Here is a 23,681-nt window from a genome sequence, read left to right on the forward strand (position 1 = left end):
GTGTATTTTATATACCTGCTTTAGGGGCAGATAAAATACAAGTGAGAAGCATGTATTGTATGTATTTTTCTGCTTTAATTTTCCAGGGAGCTGAGAGACTGGCTCATGTGTGAACATTTCCTGCAAGTGTCTACATTTGCCAAGGTGAAACTCAGTATTTACCCATTAATTTTTCCATCAGTACTTTTTTTTTTCAGCTGTATCTAACAACTGCTGCATTACTCAAATTCCCCTCATGATACATTTATTATATCTACATCAGCTAAAAAGAAAGCCCTAAAATGCATAAACTACTGGAAATAAAGTCTAGATGTTCTATGCTTTGAACTGCACATTTTGTTTGAAAAATGCAATTGTCATAAAAAGCTGTGCCATGCAGGCTACTGTTGATTAACACTGAGGATAATTGCAGAACAGAGCTCAGTTCCAAGTGAAGCTTTGATTACTGGCTCAGGCATTTAAATATTCACCATTTAAAACATGATGTTTCTGGATCTTTTTATCCATTACACTAATTTCTGGGCCTAATGGTTGGAATAAAGATCAAATTTAAAAAACATTGATGTGCAAAAGAAAAGTCCTTGGTTTGAAGGTTCAGAATTTGACCTGTTAATAAAATTATTTTTCTTTTGTTAAATAGATGGTAATAAATTTACCTTATAGGTTGAAATAAAAGTAAGTATGTATTAGCACTGCATCCCTTTTTCCACAAAAATATAGATCCATGCAGTCTACACATAAAATAGATATATGCAGATTTTATGTTTATTTAGATATTAGTTTATAAATACATTGGTTTTTTTGCCATGGAATTGATAAAATTTTGTATTTTAAATTTTATGAATATGATTATTTTGAAATTTGAAAAAATGGTGGGGTTTAATTCTTTTCCAGGTTTTTGACATACCATAGAAATTGTGCAAAGGGCCTAAAATCCTACATTTCTTTTTTCCTTTAGGAGAGGAAAAATTGCTTTCTCTGTCTGTGAACTAGCTCAACTTGAAACACCAGAAAGTTTTCCCAAACAATTCAGCAGTGAATTGATTGTATTCACAGAAATTCATGTTAGAATCAGCAAGCTAAAAAAGTACATGGAGAAAGAAATGAAGATACCACAAGGAAGTAGAATTGATCCTGTTGAGATATGAAATGGAAAGTCAATACTTCAGAAGAAAATTCTCAAAAAAAGGAAGGAAACCTTCCTTACCAATGTGCCTGTGCAGAAGATGTTGATGAATTCCTATATTATGACCATGGACTTCTTTAAGTGTAACTACTTCAGCTTGGTGGGCTTCATAGGAGGAAGAGCTGATCACAATATCCCCACCTTGATCCCAATCTACTTCATCCTCCACAAAAATCCTGTAACACCATGATATAAACTTAATGTCATTACACTTACAATTTCATAAATTTCATTAAAAATGAACAGTTCTACTCAGGGAGATCTGAAAAGAAAAAAAAAAAAAAAAGGAAAAAGAAAAAGAAAAAAAAGTCTACAGGCTATGCTGTAGGAAAAGCCCCTTTAGGGCTTTCTGCAAAAACAGATGTCTGAAATATGTGGGAGGAAATTAATCCTGAAGCATCTACTTCACGCCATTGATTAACAACATATACAGTTCCAGTACAGCATTTCAGAGCTCAAGCTGCCTCCAAAAGACATTTCAGACCATTTTTGGTGCCAGGAATATTCTGCAGAGCTGAAAGTCAGCTTTGGATTTAGACAACATCCATGTGCAGGGTCGTGTGGCTGTCTGCACTTGGCATCTGAGCTTCCACCAGAGCTTCTTGGTGCTCTACTAGTGGGTGAAAAGCAACTTAGTTCTCTGAATTGGGCACTTTGAGCAGGATTTGATTCCCTAAACAAGAACACCTCTTGCTATCTGAGATATCCCAGGGTATCTAAAACATTAGTCAACAGATGTGACAGGAGACAGGACTGGTTCCTGAAGCGTTCATGGAGACAAATGTGCAGCCATGGAAGGACCCCAAAAACATCTCAAAAGAGCCCAAAGACACCTCAAATGGGCCCAAACCATCTGTTTAGGAACCTGAATCCTGCCCTTGGTAGCTGAACACCCTCTAGGCACCAGCACTTAAAACTTTATTGAACATTGCACAGAGTCCTGCATTTATTTGTTTTAATCTTGAACTGAAGATTCCCTTTTACAGTAAAAGTTGTATTAGTAGTTCAGGGGATTTTTAGCTTCACATAAGGAAAATAAAAGTGCTTAGAGACAGCAAAATGCATAATGAGCAGTGTACATCTCTATTTGATAACCATCTTGTCCTGTTACAGGGTGAGTGCTGCTGGCCAGGTGATGATCCAAACTCCTCAGGGAATTATTGAGGAAAAAGAGCACTGAGTGAATTCAGACAATTCCTCACATGCAGGCTAGAGAGACAGAAGGGCAGAGAGAAAGGTCCTAAACTAAAAGGGATGTTGTCAAGTTTTTCCAGAGTCTCTTTCTCCAATATTTTTCAAAGATGAGTAGGTTCCAGATGAGCACTTAGTACACAATACCAGTGAATATTCAGTAGAGAAATCCACCAAAAAACTTATTAATTTATTAATTCTTATTCTTTTTTTTTTTCTTTTTTTTTTCTTTTTTTTTTTTTTTTTTTTTTGTAGAATCACTGCATATCTTTTGAAATGGCAGGAAAGTCCTTTCTGAACTGATGAGCTGATTCATACTGGAACATTATACAGAGCAGCTCCTCTCCTTCAATAAAATCCACTTCCTTCAGCTTTCATTTTCCTTCAGTTTTCATATTCCAGCACTACTTTACCTATTTCCTGTATCCAACCACATGAACTCTTAGCTGGCTATTGGTAGATTTTTAATGAAAAATAGGGCATTGTTTTTGGTTGGCTTTTTTTTTTTTTCCTTTCTTTTAACAACTAAAACAACTCTTTGTGCTGTATTTAATGTGCATACATTAACTCCAAACACTTGTATCTTAGCACCTCATGATATTTCACATAAAATATCTGGGCAGCAACCCAGATCTAGCCTGGATCCATTTCATCCAAGTGTTTAACGGGCATGCTTCAGTCAGAATCTGCTTACTCTGATCTCCCATCTCAGTCAGGGAAGGAGAAGAATTTCCAGAGGGTGATTCTGAAGTTGCAGGGTTTGGATCAGGATCAGCTACACAGCAATTCCCAAACAATTAATCTGCACTGAACGCACAGCTCTGAGAGAGCTCACAACAGATGAGCCCTGCTGGTGAGGTCTTTGTGCTTCCACTGCTCATCTTCACAATCACTTCTCTAAATGCTGACACCTCTACCCTGGTGGGAACTCTTCCAATAAGGCTTTGTTAGGCCTGGCTGAAAGGCAGAAACAAGGAAGGAAACAAAGAAACAAGGAAACAAAGAAGGAAACAAAGAAGGAAGGAAACAAAGAAGGAAACAAGGAAGGAAGGAAACAAGGAAGGAAAGAAGGAAACAAGGAAGGAAACAAGGAAACAAGGAAGGAAGGAAACAAGGAAGAAAAGAAGGAAACAAGGAAGGAAACAAGGAAGGAAACAAGGAAGGAAACAAGGAAACAAGGAAGGAAGGAATCAAGGAAACAAGGAAGGAAATGAAGGAAGGAAACAAGGAAGGAAGGAAACAAGGAAACAAGGAAGGAAACAAGGAAGGAAACAAGGAAACAAGGAAGGAAACAAGGAAACAAGGAAGGAAGGAAACAAGGAAGGAAGGAAGCAAGGAAACAAGGAAGGAATTCTCAGCTTGATTCATCCTTGGAATTTAGATTTCTTTAGAATTAGTGTTGGAAGGGACCTTAAAAATCATCAGTTTCCCCATCATAGTGCAATTTTCTGTAACTTAGGTTGTTTTATTCTATCTAGACAGAATTCAAACAGACCCCATCACAAAGAGAAAGAATAATGCAACTCACAGGAATATTAAATACAAGCCATAGCAACAGCAGCCAAAATTTAATATTTGAAAGCATATTTAGCCAAAATACCACCTTTCATTGCCAGGAGCAACATTAGTTCCCAGATGTGTCCAAGGCATCTTAGGATAAGCACTATAAATTTGCACCTGTCCATAAACTCCTGGGGAAAAAAAAAAAAAGAAAGAACAGAAGGAGGATTTCAAAGGTTAAAGAAAAAGAGACTTGAGAAAAACTGAAGCAATAACTAAGTATATGAAAATCTATGTATTTATTAAAGTATGTTTTTATATTTTCTGAGAAGTGTAAGAACAGCACAAAGACTTCACTCAAAATACAAAGTGCAGGAGCAATAAGTCCTCAATAAAGTAAAATGATCATTGCATGTACAGGCAAGAGAGGGGATTTTACCACAGAAGTCTCATTGACACAAATTAGATTTGAAGGAGTTGCAGACAATGATATCTACCATTAAAATAAAATTCTAAGTAAAGAAATTAGGTAAAAAACTCGAGGAATGAAAGGTACAAAAATTATGTGGCTATTATTAATCTTTCTGGACAATGAACATTTTCCCCCCCACCTCTGGAAAAGGGATCCAAAATCAGAGGACAAACCCAAAATACAGAAACTTTTCATAGAGATGATATATCCCGGAAGATTTAATGTTAGCTCTAAAATTTGTGTACCTTTGTTTGAAGTTTATCTGTACCAAAGAGTAACAGTCTCAACAGTGGTAGATTTGGATATTACCAAAAATTAGTTTCCTATGAAAAGTGGAATTCATGTTTCATACCAATACTCCCTGGGTGCACATTTACATCCTCCAGACGATCACAGAAAATCCCTTCAGAAGCCCGAAGAAGGAACAGCAGCTTTAAATCCCTTTCTAGGGGATATTGCAAAGAACCTGCAATAAAGACAAAACAGCATCAAACCCACAACAAAAGTATCCATGGCTTCTGTGATTCTAAAAACAGGAGGGAAACTAGGGGGGGCAATATGTGTGAATCTGATTTTAAAGAAATAACTAAATGGCTGAGTTAATATTTCCTTTCTCAATCAGTTTTTGCCTTTTTGCTCCTTCACCTGTTGAAAGGTAATCATGCAGCAAGGATGGGAAAAATTGAAAGATTGAGGAAAAAAATTAGAGAAAAAGAAAGTGCCCAAGAAGTTTTGGGGATAACTGCACAGTAAACTGTATTGCAACTTTGCCTTCATTTCTTTCACCAAGGGTAGTTTACAGTTTCAGAGGAAAATGGCCCAGCACTAAACAGATACTAAGGAGGAAAAAGTAGGACAGTTTTTGCCCTGGAGAAATGTATGCGGAGTCCAGTAAAGGAGTTCAGCGTTCCTTTAAAATTAGAGATTAAATCAATTATGCAACAGAAAACTGCAGCAGATGTAGAACTAAAATATATATATATATGTATCTGTACAAAATTAGCTGGCCTGTCATGTTCTTTTAATATTTAAAAATTACTAGTTTGGAAAAGAGAGCTGATTTTGTATCCTAAAGAAACATTTTGTTTTAAGAGCCTTTTTTTTTACTTAAGTGAAATCAATAAAACAATAAATTGTTCCCCACCAGCATCTGACTTATAACTGAGGATATTTAAATTCTCTGTACAACTTTTTAAAAGGCAAACAGTACAAGACTTGCATGTTCTCCATCTAATATCTCACACCAGTGAACATGTATATTCTCTGGGGACATGGATGGAAGTATTTTCCAGTGTCCATCGTCCACCCAATCCAGGTTTGATTTCCTTGTTTAAACTCACAAAACTGTGTTTTGAACAGAGGAAAAGCAGGAATTAGGTTGTTTCCAAATATGCTTTCACAATTTCTCATGTTTTTTACACCTGGTTCCAAAGCATTTACTATTATAGTTAAGTCAGTTAAAACCATCTTATGTACCCAATTCTCAGCTCAGTTTTAAAACAATTTTTAAGTCGGCTTCCAGACTTAACAATCATGTACAAAGGATTGGAAATGGGGATTCTAAAGGACGAATTGGAAGTTCTCCTTCCATTAAAAGATTTACATCTACATTTAGCTAAAAATCATAACTTTTAGTCCAAAACAGCACAACATTAAAAAATTATACCCATGTTAAAAAAAAAGAAAGCCAAAACCACACAAATAAAAGGTACAGTCAGAGTGAAAAACAAAGATCATAATAAAACTATTTATAATGGAAAATAAAATAAAATTCAAAAGGGAAGATAATATTCACAGAAATTCTTCAGTGTCTGGAAACTGTAATTAGAAAATAACACAAAAGAACACAGTAGTCACCAATTAGTAGAAAAAATCTGCTTCTTTTAAGAATATTTAGAAGAAAAATAGGCTTAATACTTACTTACTGCCATCAATAGTTCCATGGGTTTAAATCAATAGATTTTAGTAACTTGATGCAAGTGCTAACAGAGAGTTTTACAGGAAACCCATTGGACTATTAAGGTGGACTCTTCAATAATTTTGGGATCACTCATGATGTCTGAGAGTCCTTGAAAAAAGCTAATATTGTGCCAATATTTCAAACAAAGATAAAAGTAAGAGCCCCAGGTAATTACAGGCCTGTCAACTTGACACTGATTCTGGGGGAAAAATAAATAAAAATGGAATGTCCAACTCTGAACACAATTAATAAATCATTAAAGGTGGATGATATAATTAATGCCAATCAACCTGCTTTTATAGAAAAAAAGGTCTTGTGAAACTTCCTTGTTATCATCTCCTAATGAGATTACAGGTCTAGTTGATAAAGATAATAGCTTTGATATAATATAATTGGCTTCTCCAAGGCACTTGGCTTAGTAGCACAAAACTTTGTGATTAACAAACTACACAAGTGCAGCAGGAACATGGCACACACTAATTTACAGCCTGAGTGACTGGAATGGGGACATGGACTCAACCAGGTCTGGTCCTGCAAACCCTGTGGCATTCCATGTTTTATTAGGGACCCAAATTTGTGTGAGGATACTGAAAGTAAGCAGATAAACTGACACAACTGGAGAGAACAATTACAAGGATGCTCTAGGAAAGTCAGCAGGAATTTAGAAGTGAAGAATTAGGAAAAAAATTAAGAATTCTCTAAGGGACCCTGATTGAGCAAGGTGGTTGGATTAGATGATCTTCAGTGATCCATTCCAACTTTATCCATTCTGTGATTCTCTAATATTGAACATAATAAAGCAAGAGGTCTTGAAAAGGTAAGAATCTCTCTGGGAATGAATGGGGAAGAATGAAAAATAAAGGGAAAAGCTGACTAAGGTCTCAGATACACACTTTGGCTAAGTCTAAATAGATTCCAGCAGAATGGCCTATGAAAATGAAGATGTGGAAGCAGCAGCTACTTCAGCTTACTCATAAGGGGACTCCAACATAGTTGATTCACACAAGTCACAGAGCTGGGTAAGTTTCAGAACCTTATGAAGTAACCACCAATGAAATCACAGATCTTGTAATAATTTTGTTGGATACAGCAACTTGCCACAAACAACAGGAATCATGATTTCTGCAACACATAAGGGAACAATCTGGGCTTTAAGTGTCCATCTTTGGACTTCAGTTGTGAAAACTTCAGATTTCTTGTCCCACTTTTCTGTGGTGAGAAAAGCCTACAGAAGACCACACCAAGCTGCCCAATTCCCCATCCTGCATGAGACGAGTGGAAATGGATTCCCTTTGATGCTTCTGCTCCAGCTGGAAGCCCTGGCAATTTGATGAGCAACCTGATTGATCATAAAGTGAAATATTAATATGCTGCTGGCAGAGAACCAGGAAAAAGGATGCTTGCAACCTGGAAATTATCAAAAGATGGAAATGTCTGGTGAGACGTGCAGAAAAGGTCAGGAGGCACTAAAGACAGAGGCAGGACTCCCACAAACACGTTCTTCCAACTGCACTACACAGTGAAAGAAAACCCAATCATTTATGATAATCCTGTGTTAATAAACAACCTGATGTGTTAATAAATTCACCACTGATACATGCTGTCCTGAAGAAGTGTGAGATGCAAATGTTGAGATTGTAACACAGATCTGTTAGCACAATGGTTTCAGCTGGTTCATAATCCTTCACCATCCAGGTCCAACCCCTGGAGAGGAGAAAACCTACTACAAGAAAAAAGGAGGGAATAAACAGGAGAACAGATATAGAGATGTGGTTTTTTCTACTCAGATTTTCATTTATCCTGAACTGTGGTCTGGATCTAGTTTGTTGAGTTTTAAAAGAATTTTCCATTGTTTTCATATTTTAGTTCTGTTCCAGATGTTCCTCCTGACAGATTTTTGCTGTATTGTTTGGGGTTTTGTGCCATAGCAAAACCCATTCAATTCTTTCCTAGAATAGTGGGTGTTTCCTCCCTTCTAGCCTTCTCTTTTTTTCACAACATAACACTCTGAAACAGCTGTTGCATATAAGAGCAACAAAATCTCTGAGACAGATCTCCTCCCTTCACCTGGCAAACAGACTTTGCCATCTTGTCTTGCTGGGACCATCTCCTCTATCTCTGTTTCCTGAATCCAAAACTTCTTGGACTCTAAGTACCCAGCTATTTTAAAAACTGTGTCGTATTTTCACCAGAAAGTCTGAGGAGCTTTTATTCATGATCAATACCCACCAGGACAGCACCTACTGTTGGTTCTCTTCTGGAGCTTCCTTCAGGTGCTCACTCTGGAAAGCAGCCTGGAATAGCAGCCAAACAAGGAGACCCCACTTTGTGGCCTCTTTCTGCCAAAAATACAGAAGATTTCAGAAGTCCTCAGCTCCACATCTCCACAGCTGTGGAGTAGGAACCAATAGCCAAAAGTGGGGGGTGAATGGGGAATAAGTGGTGAGACAAATAGGATGGGATCTGACAGTCCCAGCACACTCCAAATCCTCTCTGGAAGATGGCAGATATAAGACAGGGATAAATGACTGAAGAGTGGAATTTTTAAGCAGAAGTTGCAGGCAGGAGGAGACACCTGAGGGTGCCCAGAAAGATAGAAAATCCTTATAATTAGGCAACTGAACATATTTCTGGGGAGAATCATATACCTATATTCAGGTTTTTTAATGTATATTTTAATGGGTTTTTTTTAAATTTTTTTAATGCAGATTTTTTCTAGATACCTTTATCAACCAGTCCCACTGACTCATGTGCTGATGTCCAGATTACACCTAAATTTGGGTGTCTAGAACATGTGAACCAAATCCCTTCCCTACATGGAGCAATCAGTTAAAAGAAACTGAAGGTACTGGAAGGGGTCAAAGCCAAACAGAGGCTGAGGGATTCAGGAAGAGAATACAGTCATTGAAGGGAATACAAACACTCCAATGAACTTTTCAAACCAATTTTTTTTCTGTCATCTGGAATGAAAACACATCTTGTTACACCAACAGAATCCCTTCTTCATACAAGTTGGACAGCTGTGCAGGGATGGTGTGTGCAGGGTGGGACTCAGCCCAGAGCCAAAGATGGGACCCACACAACAGAAGTGCTGGAGAAGTTGGAAAAGACAGTAAATTGGTGAAACTCACTGGTGCTCTAATTACTGCTCTTTATTTACTGCTAACACATGGCCATTTAATGAAATACACTGATTTATCCTTTGACAAAGCAGTATGGGGGTTCTTTCTGGAAAAGAGGGGGAATAAATGCATTAGAGCTCTCACCACAAGCAAGATAAGGGCATTAGAATTGTCTGGGGTTCCCTCTCTAGACAATCAAGCCATGAGCTAATGATGACCTAGGCTTCTTGCCTCCAATGAGTGACATGACTGACAAGCAGCCATCAGGAGATATGTGAAGGAGAGAATGTGACAAGTTGAAATAAAAAGAGAAATCCTATCTGGATAATTACTTGGCGAGCTCTACTATAAAAAGCAAAATCAGCCTGCCAGCAAAGAGCAGCTGAGTGCAGTTTAGTTCAGGATGAGTCCAACAGATCAATGTGTGCCAAGTGAACTTCAGCATTTCCTTCAGCTTTATTGGGAGCTGAGGGCTTTGCTCAGCAGTGGAACAGGGCACTTTCTGCACATATCATCTGAGTTTTAATGCTTGCGGGTTAAAATGGACAGAATCATCCTGGCTGAGAATGGCAAAACAACTGTGAGATGTTGAACTCATCCTTTCTTACCTTGTTTTGACACAGATGTGCTAAATATATTTAGCACTTCACTTTCTCTCTGAACCTCAAACTTCCTTTTATAAGCTGGAAAAATAGCCAATATTTACAATATCATGGTACAGAGAAATAGAAATAAATGGTGTTACTAAAATTCTACTGCAAACATCACCATAAAATAAAAGACTTTGAAGGATAAAGTGAAAGAGAGAAACTCCTTATCTTAGAGGTAGGACTATGAAAGTAGAAATAATCAGAAAGTTTCCCTGAATCCAACAACACTAAAGGTCTAGGAGCACCCAGAGATATTCCTGTGCGGGTAGATCCACACATTTTCCATTGGGTTTTCCAAGAGTTCTGACAGAGTTCTTTGTGGATCTTGAATCATCTCACATCTTCCAGGGATCATCATTCACATGGATTGTGATCATACATTAAAGAGAAAAGTGATGATTGACCCTGCATGGTCAATGGTGTTCCAAAAATTCTGATTTCCCAACCATTACTACTTTTTCATCCCAGTTTGCCTGTAAATTATTGTTTCAATAAAATTAATTAGATTCTTGTTATGGTTGATAAATTCCAATTTTACACGGATTTTTTTCCCTTTGTTACATATTTTCCATCATCATTTAGTTGCTATGCACTTATGGTCATGACTTAACCTTGTGACTTTGTTTTCTCTCTGCAGAGAAGAAGTCAAGTGCTCTGGAGGACACCAAAACCAGATAAGATGAATTTCTAAACTGGTCTTTGTTCTCTAAAAGTCCAAGGGAACAAAATACTCTAGCTTTACCAGAAAGTCTTTGTCCCAGGCCACAGAATTAGAAGGAACAGCATGTGGCTATAGATTGCTACACTGAAAACAGGGCATGGAGAAATTACACAGCAGGCAGGACCTGGGGATTTGGCTCACGTGATGCCGACCTGAGATCCTGCTCAGGCAATGCTGAATGCTGATGTCCACATCTATTAAATCTGTTTACTAAACTGTCTCATTATCTATTTTGTGTCAGGATTTCTTTAGGGTGTGGTGGAATTGGACAGATGGGCTTCAAAACCCTTCCTTCAGGCGTGGAACAGGCAGGGTTGGACAGATGGGCTCCAAGACGTTTCCGTAAGGCCTCGAACACATGGGAAGGGAAAGGGGAAGGCAGGAAGAAACAGGCACTCCCAGCTCTACATGCGGGCAGAGAAATGAGATTTGGGAAACCTGCAGAGCCTCTATCCATCATCTCACAGCTGAAACAAGGACAGCCCTCCAGGAGACGCTGGACTGCGACTCAACAGCTGCAAATACCTGTTTGGCTTTTAATATCATTACTACTCACAAATGTGCTGGAGGGGAGTTTGTGCAGCAAAGTGCCTCAATGTTTTTTTAATAAGTGTTTTTAGCAATGAACACATGCTTTTTCTTAAAACCAATATGAAACCGTATTTAAAGTGCAAAGGAGTCTGAGTAAGAAATGACTGACAGGCTTTTAAGTATATATATTTTTTAACCTCCCAGATTATGCTTTCCAACCTCTTTTTCCAAAGAAAAACACAAGACAGCAAAATAACTTTTTTGGCCGGTACTATATTAACTAAACAGTCCCTTGAGATTAACAACAAACAAATATTGAAGCAGACTTCCTCAGGAGGTGATTACACAAACAAATTCTCTTTTTAAAGTTCATGAAACCAATCTTGAGAAAGGTCAAGCAATGATCAACAATGTGATCCCAGCGTCCTAAGGATTCCTGTAAGTATTTATAATGCCTGGCTTTAGAAACCTTGATATTTAAAGGGAATTATGTGTGTAATTACTTCAGAGAGGAAAAACACCAATCCTGATTGTTGTAAATAATGTGGAACAGCCCTGGTGACTTTGGGGACTGTGAAACAGCTGGAGGTAGGGGCAAGGTGGACCTACCAAGGTGGTCCTGGTGCTCATCTGTACAGAGGGATGAGAGGAACAAGTGTGCTGAATCCAGCAGTTTCACACCACAGCAGGATTTCCAGGCATTCAGGGAATTCTTCATGACTCTTTTTATGTTGGCTTTAAATACTTCTGTGTCACAAAAAGTGTCCTATCAATGCCCATAGGCACCAGGCATTGCCTGAACACTGGGGCAGATCCTGCCCTGAGGAATTACTGTCTCATAAAGCAACTCCCACAGGGAGCAGGGAGGGCTTTTACACATATCAGATAAAATCTCTGCCCCAGTGAAACCAGGAGTGGGGTGCAGTTGCCATTAAAAGGAATAGGTAATTAGCTCCAGTGGATAATCATCCTGCTTCCCATGGATCCTGGGTGTCCAAACTGCAGATATCCAGATAGCCATGGGGCATTAGGTTGGACAGCATGTTTATGGTGACACTTTAAGTCATTCTCCACAGGTTTTTTTCCCTATCAAGAGCAGAAATAACCCCCAGCCATCCCAAAGATCAGCTGTTCACTCACCCACTCTCAGCACACCCCCCAGCACCACGACACAGGCTGTGCTCAGGACGTTGCTGGAGTTGCTGGGGAACTCGAGGGTCCCCAGGATGTAGAGTCCTCTCAGAGGGGGAAGAGCCACATCCACCAGGATGGTCCTGTCTGGGAAATAAAGCAGAGAGCTGTTTAGGTCAATGGCAGCCTGACAACACCACTTGCCAAAAAGGATGTCAACTTGGCTTGAGTTTTGTTAGTCAGATTGGTTTTCATAGAATCATGGAACAGCCTGGGTTGAAAGGGACCTTAAACATCTCCTTGTTCCAACCTCCTGCCATAGGCAGGGACCCCTTCCACTATCCCATGTTTCTCCAAACCCTGCCCAACCTGGCCTTGGACATTTCCAGGGATACAGCCACAGTTTCTCTGGGTAACCTGTGCCAGGACCTCACCATCCCCTCTGGGAAGAATTTAATCTTAATATCTAATGTAAACCTACTCTTTTTCAGTTTGAAGGTGTTGGCCCTTGTCCTGTCACTCCAGCCCCTTGTAAAGAGTCTCTCTCCATCTTTCCCATTTTTGCCTTATGGAACTGAAGAAGACAAGAGAGTTCTTTTGAAGAGAACAAGAATGACAAAATGCCTCATCCCTGGAAGCATTCAAGGCCAGGCTGGACAGGGCTTGGAGCAACCTGGGATAGTGGAAGGCATGCCTGCCCATGGCAGGAGGTTGGAACAAATGAGCTTTAAGGTCCTTTCAAATACAAACCCTTCTGGGTTCTAGGATTGATGGAAATGGAAAAATATCCATCAGTATCACTGAGGTATGTCATGGTACAAAGGGCCTGCAAGTCCCCACCTTGTCAAGAGTAGTGATCAGGGTGACAAACTGCAGCCACACACCATGAACTACCTCCACTGACTCTTTATTAGCACTTTTCCCTCTTTTAATCTTGGCTTTGCTCCCAGTTAGGTTTATGTATGAAAACTCACCTCTTCCTCACCATCCAAGAGCAAAACTTTGCTTACCCAAACGCAACCTGCAGGAAGCCAGAGCTCATGGAACCCCAGAATCGTTAAGGTTGCAAAAGAGCTCTGAGATCACTGCCAGGTCCACCATGAGTTCCATTCTGCATTCATATTCCCCTCTAAAAATCAGTTAGCAATGACCAGGGCAAAGCACCATTCCCTCAGATCCATAAGGAGAAAGCAAGGGGAATATTTTTATATTTCAGAACAGAGTGGAAACTTTTGTGGCTTGAGCACAATGGCAACATCACTGTTGCTTCCTAAAGCTGTAATTCTGCAAGGAAACTTTAAAATGTCTCTTAAGTGTTCCAAGTAGGACATGAGCAAGGATGTAAATGGTGGATCATTTAGAGGCAGCCCACTGCACAGAGGTGAATTCCACCCTCAGGGCCCATCTAATGCTCCTGGATGTCACTAAGAGCTTCTCAGTTGATTGCACTGGAAAACAGCTCAGGCCCTGAAACTGTGGTTTCCATCCCCTTTCATTATCGACAAGAGTAACAGTATGGTGCCTCTCTCAGTCAGTGGGTGTTCCTGGAAGAAGGAAAAGCAAGGTGTTTCCCTAAAGAGGGGCTCAATAATATGATCTAATAATGGCTTTCAGAGAAATAGATTGCATGAAAAAACGATCTTCAACATAAAGACAGCCCTACCCTACACAGAGATCTTCTGTGACTCTCATTGTTCTCATAAGCATTCATTGCAAGGCATTGATGCAAAAAAAGGGGGAGATTAAAGAACACACATATTTTTCTGGTGTATTTTGACAGAGTGGTGAGAATGGGACACTTGAAACCGATTTTGTGTGGAATATAAGAACCATGAAGTGTCTTGGGAAGTGGTTCAGCTACTTAACAGTTTCACTTCTGCCTGTGGACATTGGCAACTGCTGTGGATGGGAACACAAATGACCACAAAATGGGTAGCACAGAGAAAGTCCTTGCCAAAAATCTTGTAATCAGGGGCTGGCTCCAAATATTTAGAGCACACATTTAAGAAAATTTCCAAGCCCTGCTTGCATAAAACATAATCAATATGATTCTGTGAAAATCTGCATGAAGTACACTCAGAATCGGACTGAAAGAAAATATTAGTAGCATTTTCTAGTTTTTTACTCTCTGGTTTTGTAACCCTGTAGTTTCAAAACCTCCAGGGAAAGGAAAAATTTATTTCAGGTTCTATTTTCAGGTTTGGAGTTCTGGCTCTGCTTACAGACTTGTTTGTCTCCTACCTACATATTCCTGCCCTTATCCCTGTGATTATCCCACCAATTATCCCACCTCTTCCTTTTCCCCTCTGCATTTTCATCCTTTCTCTCTGGCCACAAGCACCCTGAAAGCCCAGGACATCTATTCTAAAGGACTATACTAAGTACAGCAGCAAGCCATGGTAAACCTGAACCCCTCATCCCAAAACAAATTCCCTGTATCCTTGGGCTGAAACATCTTTCAAGCATGCAAAATTTTGACAGCATTCAGATGAAGTAAGTCTCTAGGGAGCAAGTGCATTTTTTTCCCCTCTAAATCTTATGGTTTTAGTACTTAATATATTTTTACAGGCATGAGGAGATTCCTGTCTATAATCTCTTTACAGGACTGGTACAGTCCCATGCCCTGCAGAGCTGTGAAGGGAAGGCTCAGGATGTGAGGGTATGAAACCGAGAGGAGAATAAAGAAGGAAATGTTGTTAAAATGGTATCTCTCAGACAGCAGGGGAATCTAGTTTGTGAAATCACAGCTCAAGAATGTGGCAAAAAATCTGCAGTTGACAAAGGCCATAAGTATATTCATCAAACACAGGCTGAAACATTTTTACAAGGAAGAGCAGCAGTGCTCCCAGGCATGCCATTTATATGTCACATTTCAGTCTAGAACAGAGATTTTTTGCTGAGTTGCACATCTTTCTGAAAAATGTTTTATAAAAGAAATGCTGACTGCTCTGTATCTGTGGCATCATGTGTGTAAGCCTCAAAACAGAGAAGTGAGAAATTCCCCTGCTCAGAGATATCTCTGCAAAACTTGAGTTTCCTCAGTTTAAAAGGACAACACACTGGGGTGTGATGCTTGGGGTGTGAAGTTCTCAGAGGGTGAAATGCTGCTCTGCAGATACAACAGAACACTCCTTTGAGGGGGGGAAAAATGTTTCCACACTTGAGGAGGAAAGCAAACACATTCAAAGGCAACTTCCTTACAGAATACACTCATTTACCTCGTAGAGGGAGATATGACTTAGCAGTTAAAATAATAGACTTTAGGTCACTGAGCTCAAAGGATTTACCTCCAGAAAAAGACAAACTGGAGCTGTTTTCCCACCATGAAAATATTCATATAACTGCAAGAAACCACTTTCAGCAAACCATAGTTTGAGCTTGAGAACACGGCAATATTTCATTGTACATACACTTTCTTCAGACAAAAAGCTCAGGTATGCCAGAGTCTTAATGTTCATATGTACAATACTGAGAAGGCATTAATGACTACAGCAATGACACAAAATGCCTTTGATCAGCCACATTGCTGTATAAAACACCATAGCATGCCATTGAATGGAAATCAGGCACAACAGAGGAGCTATTATATGGGATACAGTACTCCAGCATTCATCTCTTCAAACAGAAAAACTTCAAAGAAAATCAAAATCAGAAAATGAAGAACAGAGTGAATTTCACCACTGGAGAGAAAAAAAAATAGGAAGATAGAAATTGCCAGAGGCTACATGATATCATATCAATACCCTTCAAAACAGCATTCCTTTGCTTGGAATTATAACACACTCTCCTTCCACCCAGAGCACACTGCATCAGGAGTGTGCCCCCCTAAAACCATAAACCAAAGCCCTGAAAATCCCATGGCTTTGGGAAGCTGATGCCACTGCTGGAATGGCATGGCTGAACTCCTCTGGCTTGTTTTCCAAGGTGCTGTGGCTGCTGCAGCCTGATGCATGTGACAGGTCCTTGTAGGATGGCTGTGGCTCTGGAGGATGAACCTCCAGGGATAAAAGCACAAGCTGTGGCAGCCTGAGCTGAAGATTTCCAGATCAGGCTGGAAGAGACTCATATCCACTGGGGAGACAGTCACTGAGGGGAATTATAGCAATACATCAACGCTAAAAGTCCCTTTTACATGAGGAACCCAGCTTTGTTGCAAGTGAAAGTCATCCTTGTACTAAGTACAAGGGCAAAAAAAGAAAGAACTTAGTACACAACTGTAGTGCTGTTTGCAAGGGACTTAGGATGAGGGAGAATAATGTTGACTCCATGTTTCAGAAGGCTTGATTTATTATTTTATGGTATATATCATACTAAAACTACATTAAAAGACTAGAAGAAGGGATTTAATCAGAAGGCTGGCCAAGAATAGAAAAAGAATGATAACAAAGGCTTGTGACTGACCAAGACAGTCTGGACAACTGACTGGGATTGGCCATTAATGAGAAACAACCACATGAGACTAATTACAGATCTACTTGTTGCATTCCGCAGCAGCAGATAAACATTGTTTACATTTTGTTCCTGAGGCCTCTCAGCTTCTCAGGAGAAAAAATCCTAAGGAAAGGATTTTTCATAAAACATGTTTGTGACACACAACACCAATTTCCAAGCTTGCCCAAATCTCTAGATGTGTCAAGCAGACACCAAGCAAGAACAGAAAAACCTGGTTTCTAATATGTATATTTTGCTAATAGAGGCATTTTCTACCTTTTCAAACCTTCCTGAGACCAGCCCATCAGGTAGCCTTAATGTTGCAGTTCTGCTTATTTTGTTAAATAAGCAAATTGAAGCCTTCAATAGCTAAATTTAGACAGTGCCCCAGCTCTCCAGCGAACTCTGGCAATCCACATTCAGTCAAACATTTCAACAGTGTCTGACCAAAGTCTTTCCCTGTGCTTCTTCACACTAGAAATGAACACTAAGCATCTATTATTTGCTTTTATGACCCGAAAACTGATCTATTATTTGGTTTTATGACTCTAAAACTGTTCTTTGGGGGCTGACAGGATTGAGCCAGTCATGCACAGCATACCAGAAGCAAGCTCATGTCTTGGCTTTCAACCAGAAAATCATTGTAGATGGCTCCCAGAAGAGAATTTTAAGTAACCAGAAGACAGAAAAGAGTAAGACACAGCTGCATCTCGCCAGGAGTGAATCACAAAAACTTATTTTGGTGTGCATAGCAGCACAAAGTTTGGGTGGTTTCTAGAATATTTGTTCTCATGAGAACAAATTCTCACCTTTTTGAAGCCATCTGGAGTCATTCTGAGTTTAGCAGGGTCTGCACAAACCAGAGGAAAAGGGAAGGGAAACATCCATAAAATGCTACAATTAAACATACATTTGAAAGTTGTTGATTTCATTTTAGATTTTGGATGCAAGCAAGGGGCTGGCTTTCTTTGAACTGGAGACTGAACACTTGTGGCAGCAAAGCAAAGCATGCAAAATGGACAGAAAATTTATCTTGCCTAACCTCATTTTAGTGCATTTAGAGCAACAAATCCAGTTCCCTTATCACCTGGTGAGGATCATGACTCTAATTTTAGACCCTGTACTCTGTTGACTCCAATGCCAGTGAGTGTCTCAACACCTCCAAACCAGCAGGACTGAAGAGGGAGAGCAGAAATAAAATAGAGAAAGGGTGACCAGAAAAGGCAGAGATTAAACAAAATTGGTGGTATGACAGACAGCTTGTGTTTGTGTTCATGTTTTTGTTCTCAGGATAAAACCAAAGGAGAATTCCAGAAAGGTACTGGGGAGGAGAATAGTTTCTGCACATCGACCAACAGGCACATTTACCCTGGCAATGGGAGAGATTTTTTTTTATAGGATCATAGAATCATGGAATAACCTGGGTTGGAAGGGACTCACAAGGATCACTGATTTCAGCTCCTGGCCCTGCACGGAACGGCCCCAAGAACCCCACTGTGTGTTTCAGAGTGTGATCCAGACCCTTCCTCAGCATCATTGCCCTTCTCTGGACAAGCACCAGCTCTTCATCTTTGCAGGAAACACAGAAGAGTTTTATTCATCGTGCATCACAAGCTCATCCTTCACCTTCTACTCTCTTGATCTGATCTAAGCAACAGAACTCCAAACCCTCAGCCAAACCTATTTATTTATTATTTTTAATTCTCTGCTTCTGTGCAAATTGTGATTTGCCTCTGTGCCTCTTCATATCTGCATCTGACACATGATGGTGAAAACTGGAATGTTCTGATGTTATGGCAGTAATGGACTGATGTTGGTGGACCACTTATCACAGAATTACAGACTCATTAAGGCTGGAAAAGACCTCCAAGACCATCGAGTCCAACCTGAGACAAATCCCCACCTTGTCACCAGCCCAGAGCACTGAGTGCCACGTCCAGACCTTCCTTGGACACCTCCAGGGATGGGGACTCCATCACCTCCCTGGGCAGGCCCTTCCAATGCCTGACCACCCATTCCATGAAGAAATTCTTCCTGAACTCCAACTTTATCTCATCTTCAGCTCAATGTAAGTTCCTCCCAAAAATGAAGAAAAGTAATATTTTTAGAAGTACAGGCTCTAGGCTTTTTTTCATATTTATTAGAAAATTGAAGATTAAACTAAATATATATTGAAGCCTGATGATAATTCGTAATGTAATCTTCAAATTTATATATATATATATATATATATATATATATATATATATATATATATATATATATATGCGTGCGTGTGTGTGTGTATAGATATTATATGTGGGACGAGATGTTTGTATTGGTATTTGGGCATGGAATTTCAGTCATTTCATTCACATTCCACATTTCCAGAAGTAGAGCTGTGGTAGGCAGAGAGATGTAACTGGTTTCAAACAAATGAGAAGGAGACAGCACCATGTTCTAGAATATTTCAGAATATTTCAGGTACATATCAATCAATATTAATTGGATGATTCAATAATTATATCTGGAAAGGAACTCAGGACCTCATGTAGTCCAACTTCCTGATTAAAGGAGGGTCTCTTATGTAAAATGGTTATCACAAGCTTTTCTCCAGATTTTATTGCAAATTCTCTAATAAATTTACTAAAATCCATTTTTCATGCAGTAATGTTGCATGATGAGTGGGGATTTAAATGTAACTCAAGTTGAAATATGGGTCTAAGCTAAAATATCTAGGAGGTATCCATGGCAAATGGTTTGAGAAATTACCATTGATAAGTAGGAATTACAACAGAAAAATAAAATGGAAGATGATGCAGAAATGTAAAATATGATCCTTGCACAAAACACAGAGAGAGATGGGTGAAGAGATGAGCTCTTTGTGAGGTGTGGTTGTGGGTCTTACAAGTTCTCTTCTGAATTAAGGTCCCTGTACATACTCCAGCTTGAAAGTCAGCATAAGTGCTTGTTTTTGTGTGTATGTGAAAATGGAAAATAATTATCATTCTCTTCCAAAAACTACATTTTTGTACTGCAGTCTGAGTGACAAGGAACAAATGTGGGGTCCTGCACACACTGGAATGGCCACCAGGGCCAAGGAGCCCATATTGAAGCACAAATATAAATCCCAATGTAGGCAGAGCCCAGCACCTCCACAGAAATGAAACACCTTTCCTTCCTCACGTACTTGGCAAGATGATGACATCTTCCCCAGGGCCTGGGATGCTGCCATTGGATCCACCCCAGCCTTTTCCCACACCATTCCACGTCTCTGGGAGTGACCATTTCAAGACAGCATCAGAAGGAGCTACAAAACAGAACACATAAAGACAGAATTATCATTTTCTGTAGCTGGAAGAATTACCATTTCTTTGATAGTCAAGCATCTGTGACATTAACATCCTCCTTTTGTCACTGCTAACTGTTCTTTGTTATTTTCCATGTTTAAAGAAAACTGTTTGATTGAATTCCCAGGGCATGGGAATTTCCATACTTTCCCAAAGTATGAAAAATTTAAAATAATTGTTGATCAACTCTTACAAGCTTGCTAACACCCAGAAAAGCAATTTTCCCATTCCAAGAGGTGACCAAGACTTGGCGTGGAAAAGCAGCTTAACCAAAACATATGGAAACTCCTGCCCCTTCTCCAAAATTTTCTTTTTCAGGTCAATCCAAAAGAAAAATCCTGAGATTAAGGAAAATATTGGAAGAAACTGAGCTCACCAAATGCAGCTGCTTGACTTGCACTTGTATTTTAGAGAGCCAACTAGCCAGGCTCCATAAATTAATTGCCCCTCAATTTGTTGTCCCTAAGAGAGGAAAGGAAGCCTTCAAGGGAAAATCCTGCACACCAAGTTTAGTAAATCCTAGACTAATGCAGGCAGGGCCTCCCTCTGGAGGCCTCTGCAAGCACCTACTTCTCTCCTTCCTCTATAAAGGGAATTCTGTTTTTTTTTCTTTAGGAGAGCTTCTTTGGGGATTGAAAGGGATTGAAAATATGTGAGCAAGCACATGCCTAGGCTTTGGGGGCTAGACTCAGCTCAGTAATGTTGTAGTGTACAAAAAACCTCTGTTGTCAGCACAGGGAAACACAGAAATTAAACCTATGTCAAGTTCTTTAAGTTTGGGTCTGTCTCCCCAATCACTTGTTTTTTCTGGGAGAAAAACCCTGCCAAAATGTCTCTAAACCCTTTTTCCACATAGGTGATTATTGTTAATATTCAACATAGCAAAATGGCTAATATGGTGCCTTAAGTTTTAGCTTCCACATTTTTCAGATTCTGTTCTGCCTTAGTGTGTGACTCTGAACTTCATGTAAAGTGTCAGCTAGTTCTCCTCACAGCTCAGTCAGACAAAACAATCCTTTTCCACCCTGAGAACAAAGGACACCGTTGCAACTTTCAGGCCCAAATCGTGTAAACAACAGCAAATTGAGAGCAATCTGCGAGGATGGGACTTCATAACCTGGACCTGTAATTGGACAATTAACCCCAATATGTAATTGGACCAAGATGTATAAAAGAGGGAAAACTCATGACCAGTCATCCATTTTGGGTCATCTTGGGTCCATCTTGGATAGAGCCATGGCTGGGCTCTTGCGCTGCCCAAGGTGTATCCTTTGAAGACCTTTCAATAAATCCCTACTTTATTCCTTTGACACTATCTAGCCCCTGTTCCAGGTAGCCTCTCTAGGCAAAAATACCCAAAAATATCAAAATTTGGAGGTGTCCCTTGTCTTTGGTATATTTTTCTGTCTGATTCAACATGAAACTGAGCAGTAATATCAGACTGTGGAGCACTAAAATAATCTGTAGTCTTACATTCTCCATGACCTTTCTGATCTGCTGTGTTATTTCCCAGGGTAAGTTTATAGTGTTTTATACTGTGGAATCACACATTTATCTTGAGCAATGGTAGATAGGGCTCAATGAAACACCTAAATGAATACCAAGAGCCTCTGTTGGATTGATAGATGTACAAAACATTGAAGTGAAAAACAGCAATTTACTCCTGAAAAAGCCATAAAAAAGAAATGGTTTGACTCCCAGACCAATGTTTTCTGACACAGACTATCACATACCTGGGGTAGGTAAATCCACTCCTTCCTTCTCTTTCAGTGTGACCTGAATTAAGTCAGCGCCTGTGACTGAACACAGAGAATTTTAGGGAGTTACAGCAAAGCCTTTCAAATTAACACCAAAAAACATTATTAGATCAATTTCCACACATTAATTCCTGACAACATTATACACTTCTTACAAGAAACATTTTCTTTAAGAGAAACTATACATGTTTTCTAAACATTTTTTGTCCTTTTTTTTATGCATTGAGAAAGGATTAAACAAACACATTTTAATTTACAGATACGGAAGGTCTCAAGACAACTCATTAGAAACAGCTAAAAAGAAAACATTCAACAATCAGAAATTCTAGGCTGGAACTCGAATCTCATTTATCCCACTATAAATCCACAGCAGTTCCACTCACATAAGTGATATCACACCATTGAATGCATAATGTATTAACTGGCTCAAACAGCGAAATACAGCTTTTGTTTTGTAGTTTGGTTTTGATTTTTTTTTTTTTTTTTTTTTGCCCCCAAAATCCGGTATCTGAAAGAGATGCTTTAATTAGCTTTATAGACTGGAGACAGGGACCCTGTGTTCTCTGCTGTGAAAAGGGGTCAGCAGCAATTATCACAGTGGTAACCTTTGTGCCCGTGTATTGTCAGCAGGAGAAGGGCCAGAATAATGCAAATCAAAGAGGAGCAGAGGAAAGCTGTTTCAGACCCAGCTAAAATCCCACCTCCTCTTCATCTCCAGTGGCATATAAAGGCACTTCCTTTCAGTCACCAGACTGGAACAACTGTAGGTTAAAATAGAAACACTCTGACAAGCAAATAAATCTCCTGTCTTCTGCCCAGCCCCTTATGGTGACCCTAAAGTGTTGTTGGAAGATTTTTTTGGGGGGTAGAAGAATTGTATCAATGAAGCCATTGTCAGAATTTTCCTCAGTTTCAGAACATGCCTAGAACTTTCCTCTGTGTGCATCAACCCACAGATGGGATTTCATGCCATATTGTAATTTACTTATTTTATCTTTAAACAAGTCTCTGTACTTTTAAATTGTGAAACCCGTGCTTCCCTACCTCCCTCCTTTTCTCCCAGTGCAACTGAGCAAATTTAAAATAACTGAGGTTCATTAATTTTAAGTGTTCAATAAATTAGTATGAATAATCAAAAAACTTGATTCTTTCTGATAATTACTATTTGATGTCAGTTGAAAGCACTCGATTGAGTTAGCAGCATATGCTCCTATGCCAAATGAGGCTTCCATAATTAAATAGAAACTGATTCCATGAGGTTTTTCTCATGTCTGATTAATTAGTAATCAGGTGCCTCAGCCCTGTTCTTCAGTGACACCTTCTCTCCCAATGGTGGCTGGGATCTGATCCACATATCAGTCAAATCAATCTGCCCCAAACCATCACACAGAGCTCACACTGAACTGCAGCATGCCTTGAGTGGCCACAAGGTGAACATTTGAGGGGAAAAACATGACATGAAACTGCTAATTTAAAGCCTCTGACACAGCTCTTGTGGCTTTCAGACAATACATCTGTGTGTACTTTTATGGTTATGGTGTTTTTCCTTCTCACACAGGGCAAAACAGTTGCCAAAGCTGACAAAACAGGCTTAGGAAAAACAAGACAAACCCTGACAATATCATTTTTCACCTCAATATATTTTGTGAGGTTTGTTGTTTTTTTGGTTTTTGCTTACTTTTGCAGGAACAAGAGTGAAA

General features: G+C 39.5%; 1 protein-coding gene across 1 annotated transcript in view; it reads right to left on the minus strand.

Annotated features, from left to right (window-relative positions):
- PKHD1 (PKHD1 ciliary IPT domain containing fibrocystin/polyductin) overlaps positions 1–23,681 on the minus strand; it is a 238,734-nt gene that overhangs the window by 74,519 nt on the left and 140,534 nt on the right. Inside the window, exons 49-54 of the mRNA XM_063153146.1 lie at positions 21,958–22,023; positions 20,065–20,184; positions 12,474–12,611; positions 4,702–4,815; positions 3,981–4,068; positions 1,208–1,362 (exon numbers count right to left, since the gene is read on the minus strand). Of these exons, the coding sequence (XP_063009216.1) occupies positions 1,208–1,362; positions 3,981–4,068; positions 4,702–4,815; positions 12,474–12,611; positions 20,065–20,184; positions 21,958–22,023 (681 nt within the window). The remainder of the gene's footprint in view (positions 1–1,207; positions 1,363–3,980; positions 4,069–4,701; positions 4,816–12,473; positions 12,612–20,064; positions 20,185–21,957; positions 22,024–23,681) is intronic.

Source organism: Melospiza melodia, chromosome 3, assembly GCF_035770615.1.
Source record: "Melospiza melodia melodia isolate bMelMel2 chromosome 3, bMelMel2.pri, whole genome shotgun sequence".
NCBI lineage: Eukaryota > Metazoa > Chordata > Aves > Passeriformes > Passerellidae > Melospiza > Melospiza melodia.